The 12,574-nt window shown below is 49.3% G+C and overlaps 2 protein-coding genes across 2 annotated transcripts in view; both read left to right on the top strand.

Moving 5' to 3' along the window:
• The window catches only part of LOC125948658 (neuropeptide SIFamide receptor-like), a 90,395-nt gene that overhangs the window by 73,623 nt on the left and 4,198 nt on the right, over positions 1-12,574 (top strand). The gene's annotated exons all lie outside the window — the stretch shown is intronic.
• Positions 5,295-6,431, top strand: LOC125948668 (larval/pupal cuticle protein H1C-like). Its single transcript, XM_049674940.1, has 3 exons — positions 5,295-5,438; positions 5,583-5,698; positions 5,797-6,431. The coding sequence occupies exons 1-3, from the start codon at positions 5,427-5,429 to the stop codon at positions 6,050-6,052; spliced, it is 384 nt and encodes a 127-aa protein (XP_049530897.1). The 5' UTR covers positions 5,295-5,426; the 3' UTR covers positions 6,053-6,431.

Raw genomic sequence — 12,574 nt, 5'->3', positions numbered from 1 at the left:
ATAGTGAAACGTGAGCCACAGCTCACTCTCGGCACATCATTAGCAGGTATGTAGATCGGCGGACAAACGACACTGGTACTCGAAACCTCCACGAACGCGTCAACACAACGCCAAACGGAGGGACAAGCAGCAACGGCGGCTGGGCAAAAGGTTGACCGAAAACCCGTCCGGATAACCCTCGCCGCCTCGGTGGGGTACCTCGAACAAGAGGAAAACATTGAGATGTTGGTGCGACGTTGGTGGTTGCACCACGATCGACGGCACTGATCGACTCCACGATCCACGACCGCAGACCAATGTGGTGTGCCCCCGGGGGGGGGCGACATGTGTATTTGCCATGTATCTGGCTGGCAGCGAACATGAACCATCGACATCGACAAACTTATGCTTCCTCGTCCGCGGCTGGCTGGGTCCGTTGTACCTGTTTTAATTATTTTTCACCGTCTCGTCGGGCCGCGCGCTGCACCGAAGATGACCTCAAAACAGAGGTGCAGTGGCGAGTTCTGTCGCAGGAGTCACGGAGAAGCGGCAGACGGTCCTTGGCCCGCTCCTACAGCATGATCGCGCGATCCACCGTCGATGCCCAACGATTAAGGTTCTTACCGCCTTCGGTGCCTAGGCCACCATCATCATCGGAACGCTGGATCGGCAATTATCAGAGTTCAAGAACACGTGCCATCGGTTCGGATGGGTCAACGAGACACCAGCGAGTCGTCTCTAGGACCTAGTGAGGTTCACCGGACCGAGTATCGATCGAGCTCAGGGACATCGCGAGCCGTGACCTGGAATCTGGAATCTGACCTGGGGAGCGACCACATTTTACAATGCAAATTCCCAATTCAATCACTCACTCACTCTACAATGCACTCGTACCGCACCGTAAAGGCCCGTGGCCCCCCCTGGATCTGGCCACAAACATCCGACGAATGCAGACCGTGACCATACCGGAGTGAGAGAGGAGTGGTCCGGTGCCGCGTGCCATTTACACGCAAAATTAATCGCTCAATTATCGCGCCAGCACATTGTTATGTTTTGCTGGCCGACGATGCTGTCAGAGGCCCATTTTGTATGCTGCTGCTCCACGGTCCAGCCTTTTCCAGGCGCCGTCCTGACTTTACAATTGTTTTGCTGATAGGTATTTTCGTCGTCGATCCATTATGACCACGGACGGGGCACGTGGCCGGCCGTTTAAATTGTTTATCCCGCTTAATCATCGGTGGTCCACACTGGGCGCACCAGCACCAGCCAAGGGAGAGAGTGAGGTCACAATTTACTCATTTATCTTGACCACATGCCATGGCGAGCGTGGCGCTCTCCAGCGGCCACGATTAACGATTAACGTACCACGTATCTGGTGCCAGCCATGCTCACCATCTGGCTGCCGAGCTGTGAGGAGCATTTTATTTTGGATTTATTGCAAAAAAAAAACGTCCAACGAATCGATTCCGGCAGCTGGATCTGGAAGTCCGGAGGTCGATCGATTTACGATCCATCATTGACCTCGCGGGATGGTGAAGATTTTTTGGCTCACTTGGCCTGCCTTCACCTGTTTCCCCTTTTTTGCTACCTCCTGTATTGAGGTCCGCCGGCGAGTCTGCAGTCGAGGTTCGCATCGTAAACCTTGAACCACCGCGTTCCTTAGTGCCCTGCGGCGTCGACCAACAGCGGGCTGCACGCACACCGTGGTGCCAAGGGATGGGATGCGGTTCGCCGCTCGACAGGAAGTCGAAAATGCAAAAATCTATAAACCCACCGTCGAGAGAAGATCGGCGATGAGGCCATCGGCGTAGACCATCGGCGACGCGTCGTCAAGATCAGATGGTGTCATTGGCGTGCAGATACGCTTCATTTTTTGGCCAATTTCTGGTCCCGCAGAGTCGCCGCTAATTGGATATATCCTACAGCGCAGCGCTGCTCGTCTCCAGTCGAGTGCTACTTGGACGCTAGTTGTGCGTCCACCTTGAGCTTTGAGCTGCGGAAAGGAACCAGAAATCGTAGCCTACTTGGCCTAAATATGGGATCCAGTGGCAGTGCCAGTGGGGCTACCGATTATAGCCAAGTGTTGAGTGATCAAGTGTTCATGTTACAACAACAAAAATATGGCCGGAACCTTCGTAACAGCCTCCAGCCTTTAGCCACTCGCCTAACGCCTTATCATATCCTACTGGAGAGCAGAGCCGAGCAGATACCGGCAGCGGCAGCTTCTGTGGGTTGACATTGAACGCGCGTTCGGATTCGTTCGGATTGGCAATCGAAGGCCTGCCAGAGGCTCTCCAAAGGCGCTCGCTCGCTCGGTCACTCGTTCCGGCGCGGGACCGGCTTTAGTGGACGAAATGAGCTGGTTCTCGAAGCGGTAGTTCAAGAGCAATAAAAATTATACCTCACCTGACCCGGCCTGGCCCCTGAGCCCTGTGTTGCGAACGCGCGCGCACGCGCCCCCACCCCACGTATGTATGAAAAAAAAACACGTTTCTCACGCGGCAATCAATCAGCTGACTCGACGACGGATTGATGCTGGAAGGTCCCAGGGCTCTCTGGGCGGTTGGACAGGTTTTTTTTTGTTTTGTGTTTTGTCTTTTTTTATTTTGGGCACCACCATCACCACCGTTGACGTCTTGGTGCGTGTCGTGCGAGTCGTGCGTGCGGTTTGTGGCCAATGAGCGGTAACGTTGTAACGCTGTAATGAGCCGATTGCAGCGTTTGATTATTGTGATTGCGAGTCGATCGATCGGCGACTGTCAGGCACGGTTACGGTATAGGGTTTTGATTATCACCTGCAAGCAGCTCACGCGTTCGGCGCTGAGCGGTGACGGTGTTAAGCGTTAGTTCTTCTGGGAAAATTAAAATCCCATCACACGAACCGCGCAATCGGCGAGATAGCTGTTCTAGACCATATCCGTTCCGAATGGGTCTTTAATGGACGTTAAGGTGCCGGACCATGATAGCAACTTTACGTTAAGAACCTTCAAAATAACCGTTGAGCGTATATTAAATTTCACAACTCGACAAATGACAGACCATGAAAGCTGCTATCATGACCACGCTCCTTTACATTGGCTTATAGACAAAGACTTACAGATGTTGGCTTATGATTTTAGTCTTACAGAAGAAACTCGCTATAGTTTAAACACTTTTGTAAATCATTAATTTGTCTTTTCAAAAAAAAGGATATTGAAGGTGTTAATTTTCGAAATTAGACCAATATAAGCGATTCGAATGGTCAATCATACGCAGCTGCAGTATGCTCACACGCTGATGATCAAGCATCAACCCGTGCAGTAGTTTCAATTTAATAAAAACATCAATTTATACTTCGGAAGTCGAATATGTAGCAGAAAAATCATTTGAGTTTGCCTGGAATATTTTGTTTTAGAAAAATTGCAGATTTGTTTTAATGTCAGAGTTATTAAGAGCAGCTAACTATACCATTCCTTGTCTATTACAGTAAAAAAAGAATGCATAACAGGACCTCGTAATAGTGTATATTATTTACAATCGACTTATCTCTAAGAATGAGGAGCTTACATACTTACTTACTAAGTCAAATTCACAAAAAGTATCCTGTCTTGTCTGCGAAACTGTTAGTTTCTAACACACATCGCTGCTAATAATATAGCTATTATTTTTCAACTGTCTACATTCCGCATCGTTTCGTTACCATTTTGAAAGCACCTTCGCGACCTGTGACGTGTTTGTTTTCATCAAAATATCGATAAAGAATCGTAAAAAATCTTCGATACTCACGCGTATTAATTATTACATCAATAAATTGTCCATTTATACAACTGATACCTCTACCTCTGCCGTCAATTCTAATAGTGAATTAAAATTCGCTCCGTAACGGCTCCACTGCACGCACTGTATCATTCCGCGGTGGCCATATATCCGCTCACCGCTCACCGCCAACACCTAAGACGCCATTAACTGACCAACCTACCGGGTTGGTTAGATTGGAGTGCGCACTATGAGTGGAGCAAGTTTCGGTTGGTTAGAATTTAATGCTTCAATCGGAGCAGCTCGACCAGCGAACACGCATCACTAACACCGTCGTCGGCGCCTGTTGGCCTGTTGTTACGGAATGGGAAACGAAAACTCGCTTCAGTCGACCCCTTACCTGACCCGTGCCAGCCTAGAACGCGGAAATACGCAGCTGGGTTCTCGTTTCTTTCGTTTTTTTTTCGTGATCGTGATCGTGCTTCACCGCGATCACAAGGCGGTTATGGTGCGTGCGTACGCGAAAAAAAAAGCAAAACCACATACCGCGACACCTCGTACATGGCAGCCGCACCACGCAACCGCACTGCCCTCTCCTCGGCCCTCTCGATCAGGTCAGGTGCTGTCAATCGTGTTCCCCACCAAAGGCTAAAGCTTAAAGGTTTGTTCCTTTGAACCCCCCTGTATGACATGACCCCACACACACACACACGCGCACACTCGGTACTACTACTATGTACGTTCCCATGGCCCTTCGACACCCACGGCACTGGCGGACAGAAGAGAGGAAAGGAAGAGACAAGGTGCGCCAAGCGAGAACCTCTTGTAACATCTTGTAACGCTGCGTTCATTGAAAGGAGATGGAATCGGAAGGTCCAATGTGATCAGGGTCGTGACGCGGAAAGGAGTTGATAACCTGGTGGGGGGGAGGAGCGGGGACTCCGAGCTCGTTGGAACGAGCGAGATGCCACCAAAACATCACGTTTAAGGGGGGGGGGAGAGTTGACGATGGCTCGAGGGTGTCTCAGGACCGGACGGCAACCCGGGAAGGTTCTGCAACAACGATGTTGCGGATATGTCGCGTAAAGAGCGAGCGAAGGGAACGCGAGTCGATCGAGTCGAGCCCAATACGCACCGCCAGCTCCAAACGCCGGCGAGGGCAGACATCACGAGACGACGACACGGTGATCGCGTGTGGACGGTAGGAAAGTCAGGAAGGGTAGGAAAAGGGGTGCGCTCGCTTGCCACTTGACACGCGAAATCGAGTTCAACTTGATCCCCGCGCTGAAGGCTTCTCGTGCCGTCGTGTGTGCGTTGCTGATCGTGGTAGGCACTTGCGGACTCAGAAGGCGCTGAGAGTGAATGAAAGGCAACTCTCGGGCACTCTCGGGTAGTCGGTCTCACTTCCGCCAAGGCGTATGCTGACAGCGGTGAGCTGATGCTGTGATGCTCATACTGGTGTTGCTGCTGCTGCCGGTTGTGGCAATGGTGGTGGTGGTGGTAGATAGCTAACTGGAAGGACGCGTCGTCGTCGTCGTCGTCGCCATCGTCGCCATCGTCGTCGTCGTGCGGCGAAGCGAAGAACTTTGAGTATAAAAGCTGGCCGCAGGTCCGAACGATCATCAGTCAATTGTGTCTACTGCACCAAAACAAGTGTTACAAACCGTTCGTTCTTCGTTCTTCGTTGAAATCCCCCCCAAAAACCCATCAACATGTACAAGCTGGTACGTAGCTGCTTCCGCCGGAGGAAGCGAGGATCGTGCAATTGGGCTGGTTCCGTTTGAAGCATATCTGGATTACGGATTACGGATTCGGTACACGGGGATTCTCATGCATGTGTGTCTGTGTGTTCGTCCTATTTGTTACAGTTCGTTCTTGCCGCCGTTCTGGCCGTCGCTGCCGCCGCCCCCGGACTCGTGGTCCCAGCCGTCCACTCCGTCCCGGTCGTCCACGCTGCCCCGGTTGCCGTGAGCCACTCCTCGTCGTAAGTGTCCGGTGCCGACCCGTGCAGTCGTCCAATCACACGAGAGCTTCCTAACACTCACCACTCCACCAAAAACCCTCATACACCCCCTTCCGCAGGCACGTCGTGCACCACGCTCCGGTCGTCAAGACTGTGGCCGTCCACTCGGCACCAGTTGTTGCCGTCCATACCCCGGTCGTGAAGGCTCTCCCGGTTGTGCACCACGCCCCGGTCGTCCACCACGCCCCGGTCGTCCACCACGCTCCGCTGGTCCACAAGACCGTCGTGCACTCGTCCCCGATCGTCCACTCTGTGCACCCGGTCCCGGTCGTCAAGAGCGTCGTCGCCAGCCCGGTCGTCCTCCACCACCACTAAGTCCAATCCTCACCACCACCACCACTAGCACCCAAAACAAAACCCTCAACACATTCCACATCCCCCACACGACACGGCGTGAAATGGAAACTTTTTCTACAAAACCCAGAATTCCCAGAGCCGTCGCTTGATTCGCTCGACAACACAACACACAGCACGCCGCCACCGTGCGGCGGGTAACCGGCCAGCTGGCAATGTAAATACATCTCAGAGTTCAGCCAGACCAACATCAGCAGCAGCAGCAGCAACCTTCCTCCGGGAGTGCAGTCTCACGGCGTCTCACGGCGTCTCACGAAGGTTTCTAAGCACATTTTCGGGTCAGTGCAGTGCAGTGCAACAGACGCAAAGAACCAATACAATACAACTTTGTTGAAAAAGTTAAACCTACATCTGTCCGCTCTGTTCTGTTCTCTCGCTGTGTCCTTGTGTGTTTCCTCGTAATCCGCTCGCACAACACTGGTTCGCCTTCTTCGATGGATGGATGGATAGCAATGGCCCAATTAATAACACCGTGTGTACTGCACTCCATCAAAGCAGGCGACAGCATACGATGATAGTTACAATGCTCGATGGGCGAGCACCAACCAATCTATATCTCCACTAGACAGTGGATACCGGGAACTAATCGAGCTAATAATTGTGCTCTGGGCCAATGTTAGCAAATTAGAAGTCATTCGCGCACCCCTTCCCGGACTAGGGGAGTCAGTCTCCGTCCGGGATCGCTTCAATCCTCGGCAATGGCTGAGGAATCTGTTGGTAATTAAAGTATCTCGGCTATTAAGACGCCACACGACGGGATGGTTCCGCGCATTCGTACGAATCGCGTGTGTAGTGCGATACTCTTTACGATATCCTTTGTGAACTGGATACTCGGAAGTTTATCGCCCCGTTGGCTATGGCGTCTTAGCTCACAGGATAACAACATCAGTGCCCATCATCATTCGTTCCCTTCGGTGTCGACCGCTGCCGGTGTTTTCGCCGGCATCGTCGTCGCCATCGTTGGGCGGGCACCGTACCGTATCATCTTTTATTACGACACTGACTTTAATACGCGACACATAGTTTTATGGTTCGCCGCATTTCTTAACATCCCTTTTTGGTGTCTTGCTCCCCGGAGACCGTCCGGAGGCGAAACAAAGGGAGCAAGGTAAGGAGGAGCAGCGAGCGAGACGAACAGATCTCGACAAAACAATAAAGCTCGCTGTTCCGGCGCTGGCGTAAGCAATGGTTGCAAATCAAGTTCAATAAACATATTTTATGCATTCGTGCTTGTGTGTGTGTGTGCATGTGTGCAAGGACGCACTACGTGGACATGCTGGAGCTGGAGCTCGCACATGCACTTGCACATGCTCCCAACCCAGAGACGTGCAGTTCTGCGGTGCAAGTAGAAAAGACGAATTACATGCGGATTGTTGGCCATGGAAGGATGGACGGCGACCCGGGCAACCGATAGGACTGGATTGGAATGGATTGGCCAACAATCGCATTTATCACAAGGACACGTACGCCTGTTCGTACACCGTACGAACGTCGGTAAGCGTTGATTAGCATATGAACGAGATGCAAACAGGGAATACTGCCGCTAACCCCAGTGAAGGATTACACGTTGCGGATCTATTTGGCCACAAACGGAACGTGTCGAACGCGTTGATAAACATAGTTTTATGGTCACATCTTTTGCAGAGATGGTTCTTGGCCTTAAAGGAAGGAAAGGTCGTTGGACTTAACATTAGGATAGCTCGTGATATAACCCTACAGCATCCGAATCACAACCAAATCATGGTGATGTAGTTTTTTTATGATATGGTTTTATTTTAACACCTTCCTTGTCCTGGCTTTTGACTATCAACCAGCATCCGGTTGAACTACGGTAGATCGTTGAAGACTATTTTCACAACTGATGCATATTTGATACTTGTGAACTTAGCCCATAGATGCACATCTCACCACCGTAAACCATTATGTTGAAGTTAATGTTCAAAGAGAACAAAGGATACAGAAGCCATTTTAAAAATGTTATAAAAAAAAATCCAACCGGATCTGGTTCATTTCAGTTTTATTACGGATTTATTCAACGAGGTGTCGCGCTGTTCAGTCATTTTTAATCAAATTTAATTAATAAAGCCACCTGTATTAAATCTTTCTATTTACTATTTGAAATACTTGGAATGGTAAATAATTGCTCTAGATTTCGAACGATGAAGCTCTGAAAATTGAATGAGGATGTTTGGAACAGATTCTCTCTCAATTACCGTAGGCGAAGATAAGGCGATCGTATGTCATTCGCGATCGCTCTATCCAGTTCGAAATATGATTTCTCTTGTCTTGCACATAACCATCTTACATAGCAACCATATTTTACGTCAACCAACTACAAAGCTAAATTTTGTTAAATTCTTCAGCCTTGTTAATTTCAAGTAGCACATTGGAGATCTTTTTTAATAATCCAACCTCAACCTTCAGCTAAATCACATTTCAACACACCTAGGCTGGATAACAGCTATACATTTTGTTCAACACACCTAGGCATACCGCAGAGACGCTTTGGTGCTTCATTATCACATACGCCAACAGAGGAATTCCGGGCATGATATTTCGCATCCCATCGCTTGACTTGGTCACTTGTCGGCGTGTTAGTTTCCTGTTTGCAACCACCCCCATTAGCCCATGGTTCCGCTTGACTATCGTTTGCATCAGTATTTCGTTCGAACACCGACAAAATACCATTCTTCTCTCATATTCACACACACACGCGTACACTCATGCAACTCCTGCCAGTGCCCGAGGGTTGCACAATTTTACGCCAACAAACCGGAAAAGCGTTAACGTTCCCACCCTCCTCTTCACGCGTCATCTCCGTCTTCTGCCCGCCATACTCACCAGGGCAGCAGCATGTAGGTGGAAAGTTTTCCAAACATTTCCACATGAAAACAGCCGCAAGCATTATAACGAGTGTGTCACCGGCAGACCACGGACCGAGCGGACCACGGACGGAGGCCAAGTCTGCGTTACGGTGGATTGAGTAAAATCAATGTCTCCATGCCCTCCATGTCCGCCATCCCTTGTACCGTGCAAGCTAAGCACCGCTTCCTCACCAACGCCCGTTGACCGTACCGTCGGTTTTCGTCGCGATGTTGCGAGTAGATCGCTGGAGGAATTCTGCAGAAAGTTAGTTTAGTTACGCCGGGCTGCCCATGATGATGGTCAAGCGGAGAGCACCGAGAATAACACCAAGCCAGGCGGACCACAGCGTTCGAGGACGACGCTGGAACGATCTACTCTACCGTGTGCGCTCGCAACACTCCGTGTAGAGTTACTCGGGGCATCCGGATACGCTTCTGGTTTGGTTGTGGTAAACCACTGACCGAACTATCAGTCACCGAGACTGGGACCTCAAAAACGAATCTGTCAGAATATGGAATGTGACGCTGCACACTGGCGTACACCGACGAGCCCTTCCCCGATACCCCAAGTTTGCCAGCAGGCGTGGTGGACGCAATGCAATCTTCTTAAAGGGAAAGGAATGCAAATCAATGTGCCCAGTAATGCTGATGCTGATGATATGGTGTGACCGTGCACGGTGTTTCCTTCGCTCATGATACTGTTTTCGATGATCAGTATCTATGACCTGTCGTGTTTACTGCTGTATCTTCGCTTTGTTGTAAAAATAACGAAAATTCTAACTTCAAGTCTTTAAGTTTCAAGCAAAACATTTCAAAAAGTCCATTTTTTTAACAAACTTTCCTGTTTTTGACTAAGGGTACAATAATAATTCGTTCATTTTGATGCATATTCGGACATTATAGTGAACTTTCCAGCACACCAAGAAAAATTACAATGCCACATCTTTGCACACTACTAATAGTTCAGTATTCTGTTGGCTTAAAAGTTCTATACAACGTGTCACTAGGAAAAGTATTCTCCAGAAATAATAGTTGCACCACTGTATTTGAATGCTTAGATGGTGTGGAAAAGCTCACCAGATGCATTATTTCATCTCATCAAATCCGATCCAATTTATGTTGGGTCAATTTATCCAACTAGCATAAGCTTCTACGCCGTTATTCATTCGACAACCCGATCGATGCGATCATTTTCTAGTCAGACCAAAATCAAGTTCTTTTAGCAAATTCTTGTCCATATTTCGCTGTTATTAACTTTGTAGAAGCATTTTCCTGCGCCTTAATCATCAAATCGCCTTTGCTCATCAAAAAATCGGACATCTTTTCTGGTCGCTAATGATCTTGAACAATCAGCATGTGAATGTCTTTTGATATGGTCAACCCAACTCTGGGCCGTTCGCGACACATGTTTCTCTGTTCATTTCTGTTAGAAGGCGATAAAGTAAAGCTTCCTCTCTTTCTATTGTAATGTTTCTCATGGAAATCTGTTGAATTTTGACGTCTCAACAATTGAAGCACTAAGGTAGTGCGATTCCATTTTCCTATCCTTTTAGAAGGAACGGAAAAGACGTCTTAGGTGAATAACGCAATCTATTTTATTTTTTTTATTATAGCCACATATTAAAATATTCATTAAGACCATCAAATGCCATATAGTTTGGATTTTCTAGTACTTAAAATGGCAAATCTAGCATGAAACTTGTTTTCAACCTGGAGGAGGTGCTATTTAGCTGTACTCCGTCTCCGTCACTGAATAACACTGAAAGTACCTGTCGTAATGACGTAACAGTATTGTTAAAAATGACTGAATCCGCTCTTTCTCGAATGCGGTGTGCACTAGCAAACCATTTCTTGAATATACCGTCCTATTAGCGTCACATTAATTAAATGATTGCAACCAAAACAGGTCTCACCGCATACCGACCAGCCAGTTTGCTACCCGTTTGCTGCAATCAAAATAGTTGAACCTTAAAAATCATGAAAAAAAAACATAACCTGAAATGAACCTTTGGATGAGGTTTTCCATTCATTACACGTCACCCGCAAAGAGCAAACGGTCATATGTTCGCTCAGTGCTTTCCGCTTCTTCCCGGGTAGTCCCGGGTAGCACGGATGTCTGCCAATGCGAAAGGTCAAAGGTGGTTCCGAATGCAACCTAGAGTGTGGTGGAAGCGGATGGACAAGTGCAGCGGCAAGTCATATGATGCTTGTGAAACCAGCACCAGAACACTCTGATGTGCTGATAACGATGGGGGAAGCCACACGGTGGACGGATAGCAGCGGATAGCTCCATCCAGTCCAGCTTGCCGTTACCATTGGTTACGCGGTGCTATGAGAGAACATAATTTGTAGGCTGATAGTGGTGAGAGTTTGTAGGTTGCTGCTTCGCTCGCACTCCACATCCTCGACGTCCCTCGGCGTCCATGGCTCACATTCCCTGGACCATGGACTGACTGTAGCGCAGGAACGCGCTCCGGTTTCCGGGGTACGGGGGTATGGGGTCGCCAAGCGGCCGCTACGCAGCAGTGGCCACTCGTCTCTCGAGTGGCACATCTCCTTGGATACCTTCGAGGGGCAGCTGGACCGAAGGAGAAGGTTGAAAGTAATGCACCAAGCAGGCAGGTCGGTCGGACGGTCGGTATGCACTTCAAGTGCATTGCATTCCAGCGAGGATGTAACGTCAGCGCGCCCGCACAGGCCATCACCGCCATTGACAGCCGTCCGCCATTTGTCGGTTTGCCGGGGCGTTGTCACCGTCATCATCATCATCATCATCATCTTCACCGAAAAACCATCGATCCATTCCGGCATCATTCTTAACGGCATGTCGTCACTCGTGCAGACTGGTAACATGGCCCCCATGGCCATAATCCACCGTGTTGTGTGTGTGTGTGTGTGTGTGTGTACGCGTGTACGCGCCGTGACACACGCTAGACGTCAGAGGTCTGAGAAGCACGCGCTCTTCCTCTGATGCACCAACCGTTGCAACGACGCTGCTCGGAAGCCACTCCGGTCGTACGTCATGCAACGAACGTTATTCGAGGACGTGGTTTGAGATGAGTTTAATGTGGCCTCTTCCAGCATCCCTCTTTCCCTGCCCCGGGGAATAGGAATGGTACGATGGAATGACTACTTTGCAGTACATTTTATCATTTGTGTGATATGATTATAAAGCCGTTCCCCCGGGTGATATCGATAAAAGCACGTCTTCGTCGTCGTCGCCGTTGTCGTCACCGCGTGTCGAATGATCACTCAGCTCAGTACCGCCCGGCACGGTACACGAGAGACGTACACATGGCACGAATCCCAACTGCAGGCGCGCTCGTGGTAAATGCAACCGCGGCACCTTTTAAGAGCTCTTCCGCTGATGCATGTCTGTCGTGGGTTACACTTTTCGAGTATTGTTTTAGAGGAACATTAAATTGCTGAAACAAAAAGACAGAGCGAGAGGGAGAGAGGGATCGGTGGTTTAAAAGACATTGCTTTGAGCTTTGAGCTTTTTAGAGCCAATGGAGTACAAACCGTGACTACCATTTGAAGACGGTTCAATTAAAATCGGTCAGATATACACACCACTGTGTTTCTCTGCAACATTGCAAACGAATACTCGTAACCGGCG

The sequence above is a fragment of the Anopheles darlingi genome, chromosome 2, assembly GCF_943734745.1.
Source record: "Anopheles darlingi chromosome 2, idAnoDarlMG_H_01, whole genome shotgun sequence".
Lineage (NCBI taxonomy): Eukaryota > Metazoa > Arthropoda > Insecta > Diptera > Culicidae > Anopheles > Anopheles darlingi.
Note: the sequence above shows the minus strand (reverse complement) of the source record. Positions and strands in the feature narration are given on the sequence as shown.

What these genes read in the sequence shown, in the direction of transcription:
- LOC125948668 (XM_049674940.1), top strand. An exon ending in GCCGTGAGCCACTCCTCGTC is followed by an intron (nt 5,699 to 5,796) that starts GTAAGTGTCCGG and finishes CCCCTTCCGCAG; the next exon opens with GCACGTCGTGCACCACGCTC.